We start from the raw sequence: 24204 nt of genomic DNA on the forward strand, positions 1-24204 counted from the left end.
AGCTATCTCCGTGTTCTGAGACGTCTCTCAGTCCTACATTCTTCTCCAGGTAGGCAGCCCTGGCCCAAAACATCACTGGTCTGACAGTAACAGACAAAATCCCACCTGGGTTTTGGGCTCTGTCTTGCTGGGTCCCGAAAGCCCTGGACAGAGTCTCCACCTGAGAGCCCTATAAGCAGTAGGGGATGGCTCAGTTTCCCCATAGGCACGGGGTGCGGTAAGGGCAATGAGCTCCAAGCACTGGTGGTTAAGGATAAATTCTAACGGTTTCTGTCAGCATTGGGAAATCACAGGAATGGCCAGAGGGCAAAGGTCACTTGGCCAGGATTATCCTCTGCCCCTGATGCTCACGGAGGACAGTTCATCCTACTTGGGCCTGGCCTTTTCAAACGAGCGACCCCTGAGATGCAACAGGAGAGCCAACAGCCATCCTGGAGGAGGCAGGGCCTGGGCAGCCCTGTGGAGATGGCCCAATGTGCAATCCCAGAGGTACCTGTCTTCCTCCTTCTCCTCTAGGAGATGGCCATCAGCTTTTAAAGCAGTGCTCTGTTTCAAATGTCCAAGGACCTGAATAAGGCCTACTGGGTAAGTCAGTGCCTCTGTTCCACAGATACTAGATACTACACACTCACCTGGCTTCTGGGCATGGGACGGTGGTCCTACCAGCCGGCCATGGTGGGAGCTATGTCAAAAGGCAACTCCGTCAACGTGCTGGCCAACCTAAAGCAAAGAACAGAGGAAGAAACACTGAGTTTCCAAGGAAAATTTCTGGAATGTACAGACAGTTTTAAATGTCTCCAATCCCTGGAATTGCAAAATTCTAGATTTCAAACAGAGCTCTGTGTCTGCTACCTTCCAAGGGAGGGCAAGCTGAGGAAATCAATTTCTATCAGTCTCTGATGTATGATCCAATAAGGTGCACTAACCAATAAATACTAACATCTCAAACACTACAGATCTCATCTTTAGCAATATGGATGGAGACAAGAGGTGGTACACAACCACAAGCCAACATACTGAACACACAGAAAACACTTCAAGGTTTTGATGATAATGGTAATGACATTAACAGCAGAAATAGAAATACTAGCATTTAATAGATGTTTGGTAGTGAGTTCCAGGTACTATGCTACAATTCAGTATCTCTTTGAATCCCCAGGACAATCTTAGGGATAAATTACACAATTACCCTCATTTTACACATAAGGGACCTGACATGTCTGATATTCAGGAACCTGCCCAGGGCCACCCAGGTCTCCCTCTCCAGAGATGACCTCTCCCCTCCCCAGTGCGCACTCCCCAACATAGACCCCAAGGAAACCACCCACCATTACCGGCAGTGCAGAGTTTGCCCTCAAGAAGCTGAGGGCATGAGGTGCCCAGGGATGGACAAAATTCATCTCCCACATGGAAGCGGCTTCACCGCCACAGGGCAACTAGAAGTTTCACCCAGGGATCAACTCCAAAGGTCTTACACTGCCCAGGCAGAAAGAGTCTGCCTGTTTCACAGATAGGAAAACTAAGGCTCAAGAATGTTTAGGAACTCTCCCAAGGTCCCAGAGATAGCATGGTCCCAGAACTTCCCCTCCTTTGTGACATCAGATGTCCAGGCCTCTGGGCACAGAGATTGAACCCAGTGAACCAGCCAAATCTCAAACTCCCAGGCAGTTGTCAGTTGTAGCTTGCCAAATATTGTCAATATCACCTCTGTTGTCATTCTTTGCACCCACATGACTATCAGGAGCTTGCTCTGATATGAAAACTTTATTTTTAAGCTGGGTTCACAGCAATTCACAGCTCATGGATGGCGAGAAACACTCCCACAGGAGAACTTGCAAAATAAGCAAGTATCAGTGAACTCTATGCAAAGACCTTTGGGAACCAAGGAGCACACAGCATCCTCCTCAGTGAGGGCCAGGGCTACAGCCACCACCAGGGCTAGCTCCTAGGGAGAGGGGCCCTTTCTGCCACTCTTTTTGGCCCCATTCAGGCTGGGAAATGCAGTAGATGCCATGAATCTTAGTTCTCTCTCTCTCTCTCTCTCTTTTTTTTTTTTTAATATTTACTTAGTTAGTAAGGCTGCACCAGGTCTCAGTTGCAGCACATGGGATCTTCGTTGCAGCACGTTTAGCTGCAGCACGCAGGCTCTTAGTTGCAGCATGCGTGTCGGATCTAATTCCCTGACCAGGGATCGAACCCAGGCCCCCTGCATTGGGAGCGCAGAGTCTTACCCACTGGACCACCAGAGAAGTTGCGATCAGAGTTCTTTTACCTCCCAAGCCAAGGCCTCTCTCTGCCATGGAGGGGGAAGCCTCAGAAAGTAGGGGTCCTGGGCTTTTCCAAGCACCTACTCTCTTCAGGATCAAGGGCAATATACAAAAGTCAGTGGTATTTCCACATGGCAATGTTGTTCCACATGCCATTTGTTCCAAATGGCAACAAACAACCAAAACTCAAAGCTCTTAAAAAAAAAATCAATTAATACTACCATAAATGTGAAATACTTAAGGATAAATCTGATCTTTCAAAAAAATGTGCAAGACCTGTAAGCTGAAACTACAGTAAGACATCGCTAAGAGAAATGAAAGAAAACCTAAATAAACAGAGAGATATGACTTTTCCATGGGTCAGAAGGTGTCAATTCTCCCCTAAATTGATTCATAGATTCAAAGCCCCAATCAAAAATTGCCAGCATGGGACTTCCCTGGTGGTGCAGTGGTTAAGACTCTGACTGACAATGCAGGGGACACGGGTTCAAGCCCTGGTCCGGGAAGATCCCACATGCCGTGGAGCAACTAAGCCTGTGTGCCACAACCACTGAGCCTGCGCTCTAGAGCCGCAAGCCACAACTGCTGAGCCCACGTGCCACAAATACTGAAGCCCGCGCGTGTAGAGCCCTTGCTCCACAACAAGAGAAGCCACCACAATGAGAAGCCTGCACACCACATCAAAGAGTAGCCCCCGCTCGCCACAACTAGAGAAAGCCCGTGTGCAGCAACGATGACCCAACGCAGCCAAAAATTAAATAAATAAATAAATAAATTTATTTATTAAGAAAAAAAACTGCAGGCATGTTTTGCCGGAAAAAACAGACTGATTCCAAAATTTATATGGAAATGCAAAGGACTTAGACTAGTGAAATACTGAAAAAGAGAAACAAATTTGGAAGACTTACCTAACCTGATTTCAAGACATACTGTATGTAAAGTTAACAGTAGCCAAGAGAGTATGATATGAACGTAAAGACAGACAAGTAGACAGATGGAACAGAATACACCATGCACATGTGGACAAATGATTTTCAACAAAGATCCAAGTACCCTAACTCCGTGAGACCACAAGACACACTGGACATTTTCCTGAAGGGTTAACCTGCGAGGAAGGTGACCTTAATCTGTTATCATAATGCATACAGTGCATCATGGGGCAGTATGCAACATACAAGAAGTTTTAAGGTCACCTCAGACTTTCACCCTCCACCACAGCTTTCCCCACCTCAGCTCATGGTAAATTCAGTCTTTCAAAATGCTCAGATTAAAATCCGGAGTTGCCTTTTTTTTTCTATTTTGTGTGCGCCATGAGGCATGCGGGATCTTAGTTCCCCGATCAGGGATCAAACCTGTGCCCCCTGCATTGGGAGCGAGAAGTCTTAACCACTGGACCGCCAGAAAGTCCCTTTTTTTTTTGGCTGCACTTGCCTTCTTGATAGGACTACCCATCATCCAGTCTGCCAGGAAATCCTACTGATTTTGCCGTCAAACACATCTGGGGTCCCACCACTTCTCACACCTCCACTTGCCACACTATCCTCCCTTAATACGACGGAGGTCTGCAAACTGGACCCCCTGCTTTCATTCCTCAGCTCGAAACCTTCCAAAGGCCCTGCAATCGCTCAGAGTGAAGCCCCATCCTCTCTTGACATGTCCACCCTCCTCCAGCCATGCTGGCCTCCAACACACCAGGCACCCTCCCACCTTGGGGTTCTTCAAGGTTTTCAACAAAATCCCCAATACTCTGTAATTTTAACAATCGATTCTTCAATTTGCATCCCAAGTTGAAAATGACCTTTGAAAACATAACTACCATACAATAATCTCTAAATGTCAACAAATGCCCAGTCCATATTCAGCTTCACACAATTTCCCAAAAACGTCTGTACACAGCCTGTTCTAACAGTAGTTGCTAGCTTTTGTGCTAGAATTTGTGCTAGCTGCTCTCTGCCTCCATCACTCTCCCCCACCATGGCTATCTCCTCCGTGTACCCCCAAGTCACTGCTCAAATGTCTCCCTCAAAGAGGCCCACCCTGCTCACCCTGCCCTTTCTCTGCCACAGCCCTGGCCCCTCCTCAAACTCCACACAACACAGCTACTGTATCTATGGACTTTCTCACCCGGCAAGAACATAAATGCCACAAGGAAAAGGGTGTCTGCCTGGTGCCTGATATCATTTCAAGCACCTCCAACAGTGTCCGGTGCTCAATAAATATTTATAGAATGAATGAGCAGAGATGGTTTAACATTGAGGGAGAAAGAACCAATCTGAGGAGTTCACACCCCAAAAACCCCTTGATACAATTAGAGCAAAATTCACGAAGGAGCAGAAACCAAGCAGAGACCACTTAGCACCATCAGGATTGGGAGCATTTCTCTAAAATAAACTGTAATCACTTTCCACTGGTATATCATTTGGGTTGCTGTGCCATCTACCCCACACTGGCTGGGTTTAGAGAGCTTTTACTGTTTTTATTTCCAACCCATATATTTAAAACAGTATCAAGTAACCCTTAAGTACACAATTACCAACTCGTAAGAGACTCTTCCACTCCCTTGATAAATCATTATGGTTTGGCTTTGACCCTGCACCTGGGTACTCCACTTACATGCATACACACACAACACCCCGAATCTTCGACCTACCCAAACAACAATTTCCCAATCTGAGGGAGATCACACTTGGTAAGGAGGCAGTGATTGGTGGTTTACATGAAATCAAGTCACTGCACTTTGGGCAACAAAAGTCCACTGTTGCCACTTCATCCTCTCCAGCTCAGGCAAGAGAGGTCCGCTCCCTTTTAACTTGAGGGGAGGAGCCTCCTGCCAGACACTGGCTGCTGTCTAGGGAGCTCCAGTTCCTTAGAGACGCTTCAGCTGCAATGCCCATGGCCAGCCCAGGGACAGCTCTCAGAGGCCATGGGCACCTGATGGGGAAGCCTGGGCTCTCCAAGGTGCCCCCCAGAGGGCCCCATCATCCCTTCCGAGGCCTGGCCCTATGGAAGCTGCACACTTCTGATCTCCTACCACCGTCTGCACTCACCAAACACTTGCCCAGTGTTTTACCACTCTGGCTCTAATCCAATCCCAGGAACATATTAAGCCAAAAAACCTCCAAGATGAAACCCAGCAATAATACTATTCACCTTCTCCTACCCCTAGGTCCACAAAGTCCACTTGTTCCACACAAAATGAGCACCCCACCCAGACCCTCTCTGCCAACAGTCTTAGCGACTGTACTGCTAACTGTCAAGGAGAGGAAGTCCCCAGCTAGCTCTATGAGAAAGGGAGAAACTGAGGCAGGGCAACAGTGGATCATCTCAAGGAAGCCCAGAGGTCACACAGCTCCAACATGCGCTGGCTGGTTAGGGAAAGATTAACTTGGGTCAGAGTCAATTCCCTAATCCAAGGGTCGGCAAACTACTGCCTGGGCCTGTTCTGGCGAATGGCTTTCCTGGGACACAGCCACGCCCACTCAAGTTTGCACTGTCTCCAGCTGCTTTCACCTACAGGGCAGAGCTGAGTAGTAATGACAAAGACAGTAACGGTGGAAAATACTGACTACCTGATCCTTGAGAGCAGGAGGGAACCATGGCCCTAACAGGCTCTGCTGAGCATTAAAGGGACAGAGATGACTCAGGCAGAGCAGCATGCCTGAGACAAGAAGTCAAGGCAGAGGCACAGCAAGGGGGTGCTTCAGCTCCACGTCAGCCCCAGGGGACCAAGCAGTACCTGCTCTCCCCAAAGCAAAGAGCCTCATTAACCCTATATCCCCACAGAGTGAGGGAGAGCATGACTAGGCAGACTCGAGAGGCAAAGAACCAACCCCATGAGGGCCAAGGAGCCGACAGTGAGGCCAGCTGCACAAGCCTATCCTTGGCAACCAGAGCTGGCCGGTCTCCACTGTCAAGCCAAAGCATCTACCAGGGTAACAACCAGTATGTGCCCTCCAGACCCCCGGTCTGCCCCTGACTCTCCTCCCTCAGCCACAGTAACCACGGCCTCACCAAGAGACAGACTGTCCACTCCCCACACTATGCCAATGCAGCTGTTCCTAAAGCTCGTTAAAACCCCCCAACATCCCCAACACCTCACCACAGCCTTTAAGGCCCTGACTGTTTAGGCGCAGGTGACCCTATGAAGTCATCTGGGACGCACATAGTACGTGTACACACACCATGCTCCTGGCTCCAACCACACAGGCCTTGTTTCGATTCATCTTACCCACCATATCTGCCTTCCTCCACCACTGGGCCTTTGCACATGCTGTTGTCACTGCCATGAAAGTCCTTCCTTCCCCCCACTCACCTTTCAAACTCAAAACATGTGTTACTCAGGCACCCTCTCCTTGCTTCCATCCCCGAGGACTACAGCCCCATCACGTGGCACGGCTGATCTTGACATCTGACATCAAGCATCCCACTAGGTTCTCTCCCCCAAACGCTCTACACTCCACAAGAGAAAGGGCGCTTGCTCATCTCCTTATCCAAGGCCCAAGGAGGCATGGAGAAGAAATGACAAAATGGCATCCTCTGTGAGTTATAAAAACTCAGCCACTATGTTTTCACCACCAACCTGATGCAAAAACATAACAATATAAATATAACATCAGGAAGAAACAATATGGAGATAGGCAAGGCCACAGCGTCGCCACAGCCCCTGCAGAGCCCAGAGCTTCTTGGCGTGGGGGGAGCTCTCCCCAACTCCCTCACATGGCTGTTTGGAGAAAGGCGCCTGGAGATTCCCTTAGGCCTCAATGGCCTTGTGTCTGGAAGGGCCTCCCCTATCACCACTAAGAAGTGTGACCTACCCCAGCACCCATTCACCCACACCCTGCACTCCCCTCCCCATTTCTATTGCCAAGATTCCATATCCCTCCCTAAAAAACCCATCAACAATCCTTCCAACAGAAGGCCCTGCCCTCTCGAAGGCTTGACTCCAGCACCACCCTCCTTTCTTCTGAGCATCCCTCCCTTTCACACTACCAGACCATCCTGATGATAATGAACAGAATCCTACTGATGAATCATACAGCTAGCTGCCCAGCCACGACCCTCCTGATAATCAAACAGTCCATCCAGCCTGGGACCAAATCCAACTGCGCCCCTGGGAGCCCACCTAGCCCCTTAGGACTCAAGACCATCCTGAGGACCAAGTGGCAGGCCCTGGCTCCAGGCAGGCTCTCAAAGAGAAGCAACTAGTTCTTACTTTGACTACTATGATTAATGTTGTTCCTCAAAATATTTTGATTCCTTATAACAAGGTTCCTTTCAGTGTTTCCACCCTCGATCCCTAGCAGCTGCCCAGGCAGTCCACTCGGCAGTTCAGAACTTCAGATAAACCCCCATACTTAAAATGCCCAGGGATCAGGAACTTCCCTGGTGGCCCAGTGGTAAAGAATCCGCCCTCCAATGCAGGGAACGCGGGTTTGATCCCTGGTCAGGGAACTAAGATCCCACAGGGCAACTAAGCCTGTGCGCCACAACTACTGAGCTCGTGCGCCTCAACAACAGAGCCCACATGCCTCAAACTATAGAGCCAATGCACAACAACTAGAGAAGAGAAAACCTGCACGCCACAACTAGAGAGAAGCACGCGTACTGCAACGAAAGATCCTGCATGCCTCATCAAAGATCCCACGTGCCACAACTGACCCAACACAGCCAAAAATAATAATAAATAAAATAAAACAATAAAAAAAATAAATAAAATTTTAAAAAGCCCAGGGATCAAATGTTCACATCTAGACAAGTCTGAGACTTTGGTAGGTGTTTGAAATGTCTAGCATTAGGGCATTACAATATTAAAGGATACCTTGAAGAAAATGTCACAAGAACAAAAGAGGAAATAACTTCTGTGTTAGTAACGAGTAACTACGAACTAGAGTCTCCCCTTCTGTGCATACACATCAATATGTGCCACACTAAGGGAATTCTCTAACAAAAAGCCACAGAAAACCAAGGAACACCTTCAATCTCTGTGCTGAGCACTGGAGGAGAGAAGATCTCAAATGTTCCTGGACTGTCCTCCTAAATCTCCTGCAGACTCTAGTTCTGTGTGACTCTACTGAGGGGAGGAAGTGCATCCAGGCCCCACCGCTCTAGGGACCAAAGAACACCCATGGAATCACGCTCCCAAGATGATGTTAAAATGAGCCTTCTAGAACCATGTATATCTTTTTTTTTTTTTAAAGCCCCTAGTATCTGGCATAAGGTAGACCATCAAAATGTGAGTGTCTCTGTTCATTTCTCCCTAAGCTAACTCTTGGAGGATAAAAATGCATGCTCTAGGCTTCCCTGGTCATGCAGTGGTTAAGAATCCTCCTGCCGGGCTTCCCTGGTGGCGCAGTGCTTGGGAGTCCACCTGCCAATGCAGGGGACACGGGTTCAATCCCTGGTCAGGGAGGATCCCACATGCCGCGGAGCAACTAAACCCATGCACCACAACCACTGAGCCTGTGCTCTAGAGCCTGTGGGCCACAACTGCTGAGCCTGCATGCCACAACTAGTGCAGCCCACGCGTCTAGAGCCTGTGCTCCGCAACAAAAGAAGCCACCACAATGAGAAGCCCGCGTGCAGCAACGAAGACCCAATGCAGCCAAAAATAAATAAATAAATAAACAAATTTATTTTTAAAAATGCATGCATGCTCTCATAAGGATGCAGGCTATTTCTGAATTCAGAAAGGTTCTGGGTTTTTGTCCTTTTTTTTTTACTGTGCTAAAATACACATAACATAAAATTTACTGTCTTAATCATATTTTGGCCTTAGTCATTTTTAAGTGTACAGTTCAGTGCCATTAAGTACATTCACACTGTTGTACAGCCATCACCATCATCCATCTCCAGAATTTTTTCACCTTGCAAAACTGAAACTCTGTCCCCATTAACTAACTACCCACTAACTACCCATTTTTCCCTCCCTCCCATGCCCATCCAGGCAACCACCATCCTACTTTCTGTCTCTATGAATCTGACTACTCCAGGTGCCTCATATAAATAGAATCATGCAGTATTTGTCCTTTTCTGTCTGGCGTATTTCACTCAGTACAATGTCTCTTTGAGGTAGAACAACAAATCATTTTAACCTTTCGAGGCCTTAGTGTGTACAGAACAAGGCCCATGGGTCTGGTACACCCACAGCCAAAAAGCATGGCTCTAGAACCCTGTTTCCCAGACCAGCCATGTCCCTGACATGTTCTACTATCAACCAGTCCTTCCCTCCACTCCCCAAATAAATTGCACAAAAAGATACTGGAAAGACTTACAATAGTGAGATGAAAGCAGCATCTAATGTTATACCTCAGATGGACTTCAAGTATGCCAAGTCTCATCACCCCAGTTCTTGCCTCCCAGAGCACTCTGTCTCCCCAGGACACACCTATTCCAGCCCCATCTCACAGCCATGAACCAAGGGAGTCAAGAAACCCCTGTTAGATGAACGATAAAGATAACTAACTCGTCTTGGGCACAATCTTTTCCTATATGTGGAAGCCAGAGATATCACAGCACAACCCAAACCTATTCCTTGGAGCACCTGAGCCAGACTCAGAAACCCTTACGCAGGCCCACTGGCGGTGTGAGCCCTGAGTTCCAGACACGTCAAACTCACGTCAAACTCAAAAGACAACAGAGACACAGACAACTAGCCCCAACAATGCACTCAGCAATCAATGTCACTGAAGAGGAAAACACTGCATCCCCTCCTCAAGGTCTGAGTACCAAACCCACTTATCTTGTGAGGCTGACACAAAGCCAGGCCCAGGGGAGTCAGTCACCACACTGGCCAAGTCCATGGATGCTATGTGGGAAAACAGTGACACCAAATGACCCCACATGAGGTACCCAACTCCAACAGGAGGAGGACATTTGGTTCATTACCAATAATTTCAGATAGAAACGCCCATAGCACCTCAATTATCACTTTGGTTAACTGCTCCAGAATAAGAAGGGCAAAAATGATTTTCTGGGCTTCCCCACCTAGTTTGGCTTGGGCAAACAGGCAGTCTCCTTTCCAAACAGACATGTCCCTGTGTGGCCTGTGACTGCAAAATATAGTGTCCTCCTGGGACGACTAACAAGGGGGAGGCTGAGGAGGTAACTGAGTCTCCAGGACCACTCGGAACAGAAAAATTTGAGAGTGAGGATCACAAAAAGCCCCAACCACAGAAGATCTCCATTACAGCAGGTGGCCTGAACAGGAGGTTCCCAAAGCAGCGGGCCTCACTGCCAAGAAGGCACCATCCAGGTGGCCTCCACGTCACAAAGCATGTCAACCAGCTGTATCAGTATTTATTTTCACGTCAAGAAATAAAACCTCCAGCCATTCCATTCTTGTGGCAAGTTTTCTTGAGTTTGTTTTTAAAGAAGCAACACCTTATTTATCACACAATCTCCCGGAAAAGCAAGAATCCTTTTTTCACCAAGTGGAGGACTAGGTGTCCTCCACTGACTCTGAGGGGTCCCGGCCCTGGCCACAGGCGCCATGTGCTGCCTCAACCCAGGTCCTGTGGCCGTGGGCCTGTGTGTGCTGAGAAAGCAGAAGCAAAGCCACCAGCTGAGCACCTTCTCTATGCCGTAAAGACAGACCCCAACTCTGTGATGACACGGGCACCAACCATGACCTGCATATTCACGGACAGGGCAAAGACCTGCACATCACCCCAAGTCTCTCTGAGGAGCAACATGAAGGCCATAGGCTGAGCCCAGAGTTTATACTTCCTCACCGGCCATCTTCAAACAGGCAGTCTTGGTGAATGAACAAGCAGCAATCTGGCGCAAGCTGGTAACTAGGGCAGGTGCTCCCCACAAGTTTAAGAACCGGTATCTCACTTTCCAGAACTGGAATAGAGAAGGGAAAACCTGTTCAGGAGCATGGAGGGAGCAGTGTTGTGTGCTGGCCCCACTGTATATAAATGAAGACCTACCTGGGCCTAAAGGAAAAAACCTCATGTTCTTGAAATCCAAACAAAATCTAAAAGTAGTTCACAAAGCTTATCCCTGTAAGGTCCAAGATAAGACTATTTTGGTCAGGTAGCAGCAGGTAGGATGGCAGAAATATCACCAAAGAAATGTAAACTAGGGGGACTTCTCTGGTGGTGCAGTGGTTAAGAATCTGCCTGCCAATGCAGGGGACATGGGTTCGAGCCCTGGTCCGGGAAGATCCCACATGCCGAGGAGCAACTAAGTCCATGTGCCACAGCTACTGAGCCTGCACTCTAGAGCCTGCGAGCCACAACTACTGAGCCTGAGTGCCACAACTACTGAAGCCCGCGTGCCTAGACCCCCGTGCTCCACAACAAGAGAAACCACTGCAATGAGAATCTCACGCGTAGCCCTCGCTCGCCGCAACTAGAGAAAGCCCATGCACAGCAACGAAGACCCAACACAGCCAAAAATAAAATAAATAAATTAAGAAAAAAAAAAAAGAAATGTAAACTTGGCAGACCACACAGTCCAGGAGAGGACCTCCAGTTTTCACCTCTAAAACGCACTCCCCTACTCCCCCATCCCCTCACCCCTGCCCAGAAGGGCCCCTGTGGCACTTGGGCACTTCCTGGAAGGCAGGGCTACTGTCTGCTCACTACCAAGGAAAGCACCCACCAGCTGTCCCACTACTGCTGGACGGACCTGGAGCCTCAGCTGGCCTCTGCCACCTTGATCCTCATGAAGGGTCCCATCCTCCAGGCAGGCAACAGGAGACTGAGAACAAGTGACTGAGGTCTATGTAAGGTGGTACTTTCCAGAACACCAAAGGGTCCGCCTAGATCCAAATCCAGAGCAGCTAGTGAGTACCCAGGCAGGCGGCAAGGTCAGCATTGTTCACACACAAACCTCCAGATGCCCCCTAGCTGAGTTTTGGACAGAAGGGTGGCCTTGGTAGAATTCTGGAAATCCAGTCTGATGCTGGGTCTTCAAATACAAAACAAGCTACAACCATCTGAGCAACCAAGCTTTCCTAAGAGGCAGAATTCAGTTTCTCTATCTGTCAGGAACCAGATCAAACAGTCAAAACCATCTAGTAACTTCTGACACGTGGCTGGAGCCATCCAACAACCACATCACAGCACTGATGGCCGTGACTGAGGCCACGTGTTCAGCCCAGGAGTCCCGAGGCCTCATGGCAAGGTCCAGGCCAACAAGCCAGTTCCCAGCCCCAGACACTTCATCATTGCCACAAACTCTCATGATGTATCACAAGGATCACAAAAACTGCATGAGTGATTAAAATGCTGCAAAGTTCCAAGGAAGAAACTACAACGATGGCAACATTTATCAGTAAATTGTGGCTTACACTACATAAGCCAATTAAGAACAAATTAAGAGGGACTTCCGTGGTGATTCAGTGGCTAAGACTCCACGTTCCCAATGTAGGGGGCCCAGGTTCGATCCCTGGTCAGGGAACTAGATACCACATGCCGCAACTAAGAGTTCGCATGCCCCAACTAAAAAAAGATCCTGTATGCCGCGACGAAGATCCCATGTGCCTCAACTAAGACCCGGTGCAGCCAAATAAATAAATAAATATTAAAAAAAAAAAAGAACAAATTGAGAAATGACATGAACAGACACCACATCTTCCTGACAATGTACCCAACGATAAAAGTATGATCAGAGGAGGTCAGGAACAGAGGGGCTCCTCAGGGAGGGTGTTTCAGAGAACCATCGGACTGTCCTCACTGCCCCCAGCCCTTATAAGGTAAAATGAGCCCAAGATGGAAGAAGCAGAGCCTTCCCAAGGTCTCAGAGGAGGTAGGGAAGAGGGGAGGGTGGGCTACACCAGGCTTCTCTAGGCCATCAGAGCTTCCCAGCACCTTGCACAGACACTTCCCATCACTCTATCCTCACAGAAGGCCCACTGGGGAGAAGAGGTGCTGGGCAGACACAGGGCCTTGCTGGCTGGGAAGAGTTCTGCTTGACTCAGCCGAAGAGCCAGCATCTAGGGAGCAAGCAGGAAGGAAACCGTGCTAGAGAGTCAGACACATAGAGAAGCCCGCTACTGGAGGAGAGAGGCAGCAAAGACCAAATCCCCGGGCCCTACCAAAGCTTTAGAAGAGTGAAAGGCCTGCTTCCTGGGGTGCAACGGCAAGGACACCAGAATTTTGAAATACACTTTGTTTTGGCTTCCGCTGCAAGTTGGAGATTTCCTTGCTGGTAGCAGATTTTACTACTAAACCCGATGCGCTATGAGGTACAATGCGAACGTCATGTGAATCTCTGACTTAAAATAAGAAGCCCAAAGAAACCTGTGGGCTGTGCCCTCAGTGGGACTTTGTCTCTACCTGAGACTCACCCCAGAGTGGGCCGGGGACCCCACAAAAGGCAGGACTCCGCCACACGAAGCCCATGTCCAACACGGACTGAAATGTCTTTCCTCCATTTGCACACATACACACACGCACAAGCACATATAGAGCCATCACACACGTGCATAAGCACATGTGCACAAGCACACACAAGGGTGCACACAAAACCAATATATACAGGACACCACATGGGCACACACGAGGCCAGCACACACTTTATCTTCCAGGCAAAGGTATACTTCTAAGCTGTCAGTTGTTGAGAACGTAGACCACACATGCCAGAGAAACACTGTCCTAAGTAGGGTCAGGCTCCCAAGTAGCCCACAAAGTCCACCTCATTCCAATATTCTCAAAGCACAGTCCTGCCAATACAACCCAACCCAAAGCACGAAATCCCCTGGGAAGTCGCCTCGAGTCCCAGCCCTAGCCCTCCCAGATCAAAAGGGGCGAGGAGGAGAGAGGAGGAGTAGTGCCACAGGGGCAAGGGTAGGGGTGTTCACTCACCTCACCTTTATTGGGCCAGCCTTGCAGGGACCCTCTGTCCTCCTCCGAGGCCTATCCCACTGCCATGCTCTGTCACCAGCCACCTAACACAGACCTAGGTCCTACCTAACCATCCAGCACCAAGATCCAGCCTGAGCCCCAGGCACTGCAGGTCTGTCCCCAAGACCCCAGTCACACTACTGCTAGAGTGGGGGCTCCACTGTCCCCCATGGTCCAGGACTCATCAGTGTTCATCGGACTTTGGTGGCACAGAAAGGGGAGGGCCTGATTCTCCACTGAGAAAGCTACCACTGGGCACACAGATTCAAACTGCTGCAGAAAAAAAAGCTCACTGCTGACAAAGGCAGGAACATCCAAAGAATCACCTTTAACACGTTGACAAGAGATTTTGTTACTAAAGGAGGAAAAGAAAAGTACAACAGTGGATAATGATTATTAAATTCTTTATTTGGTGCCAGGCATGGTGCCAGTACTTTACATACCTGATTTCATTTAATCCTCATAACCACAGAATGAGGTACTACCAACACTAACCACACTTCACACTGGGAGACTGTCACTGTCACCCACACTTCACACAGGGGACTGCCATTGATGCCCACACTTGACAGGTGAAAAAAACAGAGGCTAAGATAAGTCAAGGTGATTGGCCAGGGTCACAGGATTAAGAAGTTAAATGGGGATCCAGATGCAGGTCAGCCATCTCCCAGACCCAGGCTCAAATCTGAACCACCACACCTTCGAGGGAAGTCGGACTCTTAAGGCCATCCTAAGGCTGGATCCTTCCCAAGGCTATGGGAAGACTTCCTAAAGCAAAGATGAGCACACCCTCGATTCCCTCTTACAAGAGCACACTAACTTAGCCCTTTACTGAATTGCTAGAAACCTCCTGGAGGAATGAGCCTTGTTGTGCAAACCCTCATTCCATGGACCATACAGCAAATTCAATAACTCGTGTGCATCTTCACCTTCTGCAAAAGGCACTAAAACCCTCAGAGGTTGACGAAGCACATATTTCTGAGCCCCTACATGCCAGGGTACATACAAGTCAAGGGAAGGGGCTTAAAGGACTTGATCAACACTACCAGGGACTTCCCTGGTAGTCCAGTGGTTAAGACTCTGCACTTTCACTGTCGGGGGCATGGGTCTGATGCTGGTTGGAAATGAAGATCCCTCATGCTGCGGGGCGCAGCAAAAAACTAAGGGAAAAAAAAAACACTGCCAGCCTAGGTCATAAACTAGGACCTCTTCATCTTCTTTTCCATTGTGTGAGATGTACACACAAGCCAACCACTCTTAGCACTCCACAGAGCAGACCAGGGGGTCCCTGGCAAGGAACAGATGTGCAGAATTATCTTCTTTCCTTCCATCAGAACAGCACAGCACTCACGCATGAGGTAGGGAACAGAGCAGACACAGACCATTGGGAAGGAGACAGGTCCTCTGACCAAAGACAGCAAGGAGAGTGCAAGGACAGCAGAAGACACATGGCCAAGGGACATGGAGCTGGGGGACAGCCCAGGCCCTGTGGGAGCGCTTCCTAAGGTGGGTGGTGGCCAGGGCATGTGCTGGCCCTCCCAGCTCTGCATATGAGGCACCAGGCTGCTGCCCTCACCCAACTCACCTGATTCCTCACTCCCACCCATGACCTCAAAATCAGGACCCTGATGGTGTCTTGGTCATCATCAGGCAGATGTCACTCTCAGACCCAAGTCATTTTTTTTCCAAGTGCCAGGTCCCCACGGCCCTTTTCCTTCCTGTGTCCACAACCCCTCTCCCTACTCTCAAAACCAGTATTGTCATTGGGTAAGACACCCACCTGTCTTCTCCCCTGAACTCTACAAGAAGAGTCAGGATTTGGAAACATTTGAGCAATGCATGAAACAGGGAAACATTCTCAAACTAGGAAGCCGCAGCTGTTGGAAAAATTCATGTGATGTTTCAGAGAAGTGTCTTAATCGCCCTAGGTCTGTTTGGAAAAGTGTCCAAAACCTCAGGCTGGAAAATTCTCAGAATCCAGAAAATGCTGATTACCGGGACTTCCCTGGTGGCCCAGTGGTTGACTTCGCCTTCCAATGCAGGGGGTGTGGGTTCGATCCCTGGTCAGGGAGCTAAGATCCCACATACCTCAGGGCCAAAAAACCAAAACATAAAACAGAAGCAATATTGTAACAAATCGAATACAGACGTTAAAAATGGTCCACATCAAAAAAAAAAAAAAAATGCTGATTACCAGCCAGCTCCTGGGGCACAGGAATCACATGGAGCCTCTTCCTGGTCCCTCTAATTGCTACAAAGCTCTTTTTCAGGCTAAGTTAAGGGCCACGTCCTTCTAATTTCTACCTATCCATCACTACTTCACTCTTGGGAACAGAGCAGAACAAACTCGTATATACAAGACAGTCCCTCAGATATTTTATTCTTTTACCCATTATTTATCACACTTTCATCTAACACAAAGCACTATTTCTTTGGGGAGGAAGAGACACAAGGACAAACCAAGTTCCGCATCCAGCCCCCAGAGCCAGCCGAGATCTGTCAGGGTCAAAGACACGTGCCTCCTGTTCATGAGGGTCCTGAGCCCTGATGGTCACACAGGACCGCCACACCTCAACACACTACGTTCTCCTAGCGAAGCAGAAAGTGGCCATCCAGGGTCACAGGCTGTGCCCTGGGTCTCACCAATGCCCACCTTCTCCCAGGCAGTAAACACGATCTCAGACCACCCTTCTCTAGGGCCCAGCTCACCTCACCTTTGCTCATACTCAGCACCCCTAAAACCGAAGACCCACTATCTCAGGGCCTGAGACACCTGTACTGCATTTCACTCCATAGGCCACCTACTGGAGTAGCTTAGGCTCTTCTACGTCAATGGGTTAACTTTTTAAAATAACTTAAAAGAAAAATTAGCCAACCCTAGTTCACAGACTTAGAAGACTGGTTAAACTGATTCAAAGTGACCCTAATTTTTCTAAGCAATTTAAGTTACTTTCTCCCTTCTGCAATAAACCAAGGTAACGAAGTGGGCATGCTCCCACCATCTTAAACTTCACAGAAGGTGCATGTTTCTCATCTGCTCACCCAATGCTAAGTACCTTCCCCAGGTGGCGACCTGTCCACTCTTGCTGCCTTTCGTGTCAGGGTCACCTGATCTTATCTCTGGAAAGTAAGAGGAACCCCTTCCATCCTCCCTGAGGGGGGTGAGTGGGTACCTGATGGCACCAACAGCAGGAAAGGCCAACTGTCCAATCCTGAGCTGAGATCCCAACTCACCAATGGGTCTCCTGGAACCCCTCGTCACCCCCCCCACACCCAATCTTCTCTCTTCCAAGAACATGATCAATCCCTCTAACCAGTTCTCCTATGAAATGGTTTAAAGACTACTTCAGCAGGCAGAATGGACTTCCCCACATATAAAGGATATGCAAAAAATAACCTCCCTCGAAGCTTTTTAGCAGCCAGCTTGTGCTGTCCTAGACTCATCCTTATCTGAGTGTTAAGGTCCTTCACTCTTGCCCCAGACTAGCACAGCTGATCATCAGAGCCTCGTACAGGATCTGATGGCTAGCTTTTTTGAATCTTGAAATGGACACCCAAAATGGATCACCCGAAGGATGACTAAATAATAAGTGTCATTACTTTTTATTAATAGATGGGGAAAAGCAGTTTAATGCTCTTAAAATTGAAAGCCATCAACCACTCAATTCCAGAACAGGAAACACAGCTAGAGTTTTTGTTTTGTTTTGTTTTGAAGGCAGCCCTGAGACTCCAGAAGCAGCCCTGAGTTCTTCTTCCCTGTGTCCTGTCCCATCCTCACACCAGAGATACCATGATGACCTCAAAAAACGAAGCCCTGAGGAAGGAAACCTGCCAATGGACCTACACTACATAAATAAAAGAGAAACCTAAAACAAAACAAAAAATTCTAAACTAACCAGGCCATAAAGAAATAAGGATAACAGAGATCAGACCAGGAAGCACTAGAAGGGAACAGAGATCTATGTTCTGTCTTCTGCAAGTCAACCCAGGGCAGGCCACTCCTCCTCTCAGGCCTCAGTTTCCAGTTTGCAACATCAAGGGCTGTCCTGTTCATCTGGAAGTCTGTATGCTGCCTGCTGGGTTCAGCAAAACAGCACACAGAAGCAAGCTAGTCCCAGGTGAATGTTACATTTGTCTGCTGCCCAAGGACCAAAAATAGTTACATTTCTAATGCTCTGCCTGACAAATATAAATTGACAGTAAGGCTACAATTACATTTTAATCCAGACTCAGTCCCTTAATATCCTTAACCAAGAAAACTTCAAAAGCAAACTTCAAAAACTTCAAATGCCTACTACTGACACCTGAGGCTCCCACCACCTCCCCAGTCTTTGGCATTGGGAAATGTCACTTGTAAGGTTGAAACAAACAAAAAGCCTCAACAATAAAAACTTTAAAGGTTTGCAGAGAGAGGCAAGAGACAGATGACCAACATACAAACTGCTGAAAAGGTCAGCTAATCAAACAAAAGTGTTAAAGAAAATACTAATCAAACCCTCGAAATCTCCCCAGGTTCCGGTGGGTGTAAGAGAGTCCCAGGGAGGGATCTGACTCCAGAATCCGCTGAAAGAACTGCCCACCATTGAAGGGGGTGGGCATTAACCCTTTACATGCAGGAGAGAAGACAAAATGAGGTTCAGGTGTTGTCAATGATATGCAAGTCCTGAGAATATCACAGGTCTGGAGTGACTCAACCAATTCAATCAACACCTTCAAACCAAGGATTCAGTTTGCCATGCTCCTACTTTCCCCACACCACTGAGCAATTGCGAAAAAAATGTGTTTCCTCCGTGGATGAATGAACATTGTAGCAGCGAAGTTTTCAGAACTGGCTGGCAGAGTGAGCCTGCCCAAAACACACAAGAAAGCTAAAAATATGCTGTCACTGCCACAAAGTCCACCAAATGGAAACTCAAGTGACGAAGATACTGGCCTGAAACCTGCTCACCTCCAAGGTCATGGTGAGCAGCTGCCTCTAAGGTAAGAATGTGTTGAGTCAAGTTTAACAGCTACTGACTCAAAGGCTAATTGCACAGAACAACTGCGATTGTAGGAAATGTTATATTGGGATTATATGCAGATTTAAGACCACAAGGTTTTTTCACTTCCCTTCCAGATAACCTGACTGACCTTTTAGGTGAGATCTCCTTACAATAAGTTCTGAAGACCTCCAAATTGTTAGGTTGTGGTGGAATTTTGTTATAAAGAAAATCTAGCTCCGCAATCTGAGTGTTTCATTGTGCGTGATAACTGAGATGTTAAGACCCAGGGGGATCATCACGTAGCTGTCCTCTGGGCAGAGAAGCATTTTGTTTTTTGGTTACTTTTTTTTTTTTTGGCCCCACCTAGAGACACGCGGGATCTTAGTTCCTCGACCAGGGTTAGAACTGTGCCCCCTGCAGTGGAAGCTAGGAGTCCTAACCACTAGACTGCCAGGGAATTTCCCCAGAGAAGGATTTCTGTCTCAGAGGTAAATGGAGGATCAAGGGCTAGGATATCCCTGATTACTTTTAAACATTTCCCAATTGCCCTCACAGCCATCCCATGAGATTAAGATACAGTCCCTGTCTATGGATGGGAAAGCTGAGACCAGGTGGCCAGAAAACCTGCCCAATGCTGAAGAGTGGTAAGCTGTAGTCAGATCTGTCAAATTCCCAAACTGGCTAGAGAGCTGTAAGTGCGGAAGGAGGACAGGATTCGGGAACAAACTCTCCTGTTTGCCACTGCAAGCACCATCAAGCAACCTACTTCTCATCCCTGAGCAGAGTCCACTCAGTGATAAAGCCAGAGGTACAGGGGCGCCTCTGGGTTCTCAAAGGCAGGACCCCATGAGAATCTGCCTGGCAAACATCTTACAAATGGAAGGGCTGACCCTGAAAATCAGAATGTGGGGTTCAGCAAGCTCGGGATCAGGAAAAGGGGCTGTGTCTCCTTTGCCCTGATGAGGCACCACCAACCTAGCTATTCTGTATCACCAGGGAGGCACAAAGGCTGGTGGGAAAAACATTCATAGTCTGAAATCGGAAAGGTTGGGGCCCAGTCCCAGATGTAGAAAAATCAGCAAGGTGACTCTGGCAAGTATCACCCTCTGTAGGGACTTCACCTTCTTCCATCTGAAATGTGGGAACAAGGTTGTGGTTCCAAGGGGCAGAGACAGTGATGGTTTGTCCCACAAACATAGAGGTGCTCCACACATGAGAAGCAGAACAGTCATTAATGCTTTGGGGCTCTGCCTCATCTGCTAAAGTCATGATGGTACACTCACTGAACTCCAATTTATTGAGCAGGTACACATACTAGGTGCTGTGCTATGCCACTTGCATTTATTATCTCACTCCCAACTCAGCCATTTAAGGCAGACATTACTACCCCCTTTTTAGAAATGGGAAACAGAGGACAAGGTTCACCAAGGTCAAGCCACAGGGAAGTGGCCGGGTGGAGCTCACACCCAACCTAAGGCAAAGCCAGGGCTGACCCATGACACCATTACAGGGACCTGCTACCTGGGAACAGGCCCACGGCCTCACATGGTAAAGAGCAGGCGGTACTGGATATGCAACAGCCTCCCTGGCACCAGGAGGATCTGGCTGGCCCCTATAATGCAGCACTATTTATTAAAAGTGTACTCAAAGGCATTACCTCATTTAGGATGAATTAGGTTTGAAGGTTCAAACCAAAAGACCTGACTAGCAAGGCAGGTCAAGTGGTTTCAAGGCTAGAGATGGAGATGCAGAAGGAATGGCTGAAGGATTCAAGTACCTCTGTGAAAATCAAGAGAGAGAAAGTGAGTGCAGTGCACTGAAGCCGCAAAGACCCTTTCCCACATACCCTGGAGGGTTCCAGAGGATTTCAAGTCACTTCCTACAGCTACCTTCAGGTATTCAATTAGAGTAAGTTTCTGTCTTCTAAAAGACTAACCTACATTCTCATCACACACAAAAAGAGGTCATAAATACAGCCTAGAAAGCAAGAGGAGGGGCAAGAAGCCCGTGGTCTAACATTCCTCTTGACTAAGAAGTCCTGGATCCTGCTTGCTGGAATCCACAAGTATGTAAGATCTGTCCCCAGCTGGTACTTTTGTTTCTCATAACACCAGTCTCACTACTTCCATCTCACTGCCACCACTTCAGGTCCCCTGTATTTTTTTACGTCAACCTTCTTAACACGTTGCCTTCCTAATTCAAGGCAAAGATGTAGCTTTGCACAGTTAGCACATAAAGTAAGTTTCACTACCTGAAAGAAAAGCAATCTGAGGCCAGGCTGTCCAACTCACCTCCTAAAACAGTTCAAATAACTCAAGAGCATCCATTCTAACAAACAACCACACTTGGCAGGCTGCACAGTTCTGTAAGCCTCAATCTATGACACTGCCAACTCGTTCTTCTGGTTCTGCTGCACTTCCTAACCCGACAACTATTACAAAGAAATCCCAATGATACTCTATTACCCCAGGACGACTGCTCATGAAGACCTCACCTACTCACCTGTTTCATAATCCTCCTAGTTTTCTACAATGAGCATAAATTAACTCAATCATCAGGGAGAAAAAAATAAGCCTAGGGAAAATAATCTTTTCCATTCCATTTGATGGCACAGAAACACCCGAAGTCCAAACTTGGTAGTTTGGACTACCAAGTCCAAACAGGTAGCTCTCCAGGTAAGCATCTGAGTTGCCTACGCTTTCAGAGGTTAACACACCCACACCAAGAGTCCTTAACTGGATTCAGTGGTAAGGGCATTACATTTCTGTCTCTTGGAAACAGACACATTCAAGACTCTGAAGGTCATTCTTGATTTTCTCCCAACAGAACACAAGAAAATGCCAACATTTCAGAATGGCTTCGCTACTCTCCCCCTCATGTCCTTCAGGCGCCATCTTCCAGTCTTCTGCTATCTAAGGCCCAATGCAGCCTCATCACATGGGTCCCTGTATTATCCTCTTCAATGAGGTCCTACTGTTCTCAAGGTAAATTCCAGAAGCCTCAGCCCTGGAGCCTGCGCATTTGTCTCTCTCTGCTCCAACCACACTGATCTTCCTTCAGTCCCAAGCACTCTCTCTGCCAGAAATGCTCTCCCTTTTTCACTTTACCTATTTAGCTCCTACATGTCCTCTGATCCCAGCTGAAAAAAGACCCTCTCAAGTCTTGCTCACCATGTCACAGCATCCTTCTCTCCTTGGCCCTTGTAAGTTTCCCCAAGTTTATGAGATTAGTTACGATTTCTCTCCCATTAATCTCACAGTAAACTCCACTGAGCAGGGATTCCTAGCATGGTGCCGGAGGCACAGTAAGCACATTGATATTTATTGAATAAATCAATACAGAAATCACTACTCGCAATGCCACAAAGTCACAAAATAAGTGATACAAAACAAGTGAGAAGAACTACTAAACAGTTGAGAATTGGAGTCATTTTTTACTTAAATTTAAAATGTTCCTTCTTTCGGGCTTCCCTGGTGGTGCAGTGGTTGAGAGTCTGCCTGCCGATGCAGGGGACACAGGTTCGTGCCCTGGTCCAGGAAGATCCCACATGCCACGGAGCGGCTGGGCCCGTGAGCCATGGCCGCTGAGCCTGCGCGTCCGGAGCCTGTGCTCCGCAACGGGAGAGGCCGCAACAGTGAGAGGCCCGCGTACTGCAAAAATAAATAAATAAAATGTTCCTTCTTTTAAAAAAAAAAATCATAAAACACAAGTATCAAAAAGTTAAGAAAAAAAAAAGTTAAGAAAACAAACAAACAAACAAACTACTGCTACCCCTAATCTTGGTACAAATCCTTCCAGGACTTTTTTTTTTTTTTTTTACCAAAAGCAGCATTATTTCTTTCCTCTCTATCAAAATATAAAATTGTAGGATCCGCCAAATGATACTGCATTAATAGAGATGACTTGACATTAAAAAAAAAAAAATGACGTCATCTGAATGAAAATAACAATGCATTCAAATCATTAATACATTAATCCCATTCTCTACACCACATCCAAGATGAGAGGCAATCCTCTGCAAAACCCAGCTTCAGAATTTTAGGGGAGAAATAGGGGATGAAAGATGAAGGGTGGGGGACTAACTGAGGAAAGGGTCTAGCAAATTACTCTCAAAATCCCCAACCTAAACTGCTTCCTCTAGAAAAGCACCAACTTTTCTGAGTTACAGGCTATGGAAGCAAGGCAAAGGGGTGACTCTGTGGCTTGGTTCTTAAAAGCCAGCTGGTAACTCTGCTCTCCGAGGACAAAGCAGGGCTAGAAATGGTGTCACCAGGTCATCCCCCAACTCCAAGCAGAGGTGTACTGGAGCCTGGACAAATAAATGGCCTTGTGTTTTAGGAGCTCCCAGAAAATACTCACATACTGGGCTTGCAAACAGGAGCTCCTAGGCTCTGGTGCCCCACAGGGCAGGCGCAAGCCCAGCTCTGCCTCTCTACTAAGCAGTCTTGGGCAAGCAGCCTGACCTCCAGAAGCCCCAGTTTCCTCACCTGTAAAGTGGGGACTATACTCTCTCTTCCTCCATCGTATTGTTAAGGGCACTGAAATATGTCTGTGCACTGAGCTTAGCACACAGTGGGCATTCAAATCGGGGCCGGTGTGATCTTTTAGCCTTCCTCCACAGCTTGCTGTCAGGTCTAACACGCTACTCAGCATACTGATCTGGTGCCAGCAAACACTGCACATAATCTAACTTAAAAGAAAACTTGTAACCACTACCAGAAGAAATAAAAACATCAACAGGACAGTGGGTCCAAGACTAAAGCAACTGCACAGAAGGCTGTCTGTCCCTCAGTTTCTCTGCGCTACCACAGCCAGAAGGTGTCACTGTGTGAAATGGACATACAGAACCAGAGACTTAACCAGTACTGTGCACTCCAAGAAAACTGAAAGAAGTAAAAGGGTAAGGAAGAGGAAATTAAAGTCGCAATTGACTCACTCGGACTTTGATCTAAAGAATCCAAAGCTCTAAGGATAAGGATGAACTACACACCTAAAGGCATAGGATCGGATACACAAAATTAAGCAGTCCCTGCAAAATTCCCAGGGCAGGGCAGAAACGTGCACCCAATGTGTCACTGAGTTCCTAAGGGAGGGATCCCCATT

The 24204-nt window shown here is 47.8% G+C and overlaps 1 protein-coding gene across 4 annotated transcripts in view; it reads right to left on the reverse strand.

The window, feature by feature from the left end:
• GATAD2A (GATA zinc finger domain containing 2A) overlaps positions 1–24204 on the reverse strand; it is a 99151-nt gene that overhangs the window by 60933 nt on the left and 14014 nt on the right. For 3 of the 4 annotated variants that reach the window (XM_082837319.1, XM_082837318.1, XM_082837321.1), the window contains exon 2: positions 633–720. In XM_082837319.1, the coding sequence (XP_082693445.1) occupies positions 633–647 (15 nt within the window). In that variant the 5' untranslated portion in view covers positions 648–720. Of the gene's footprint in view, positions 1–632; positions 721–10996; positions 11047–24204 lie in introns of those variants that run through there. The other variant, XM_082837320.1, reaches the window with a different exon arrangement.

The sequence above is a fragment of the Leucopleurus acutus genome (assembly GCF_964270905.1).
Source record: "Leucopleurus acutus genome assembly, chromosome: 3".
Classification (NCBI taxonomy): Eukaryota; Metazoa; Chordata; class Mammalia; order Artiodactyla; family Delphinidae; genus Leucopleurus; species Leucopleurus acutus.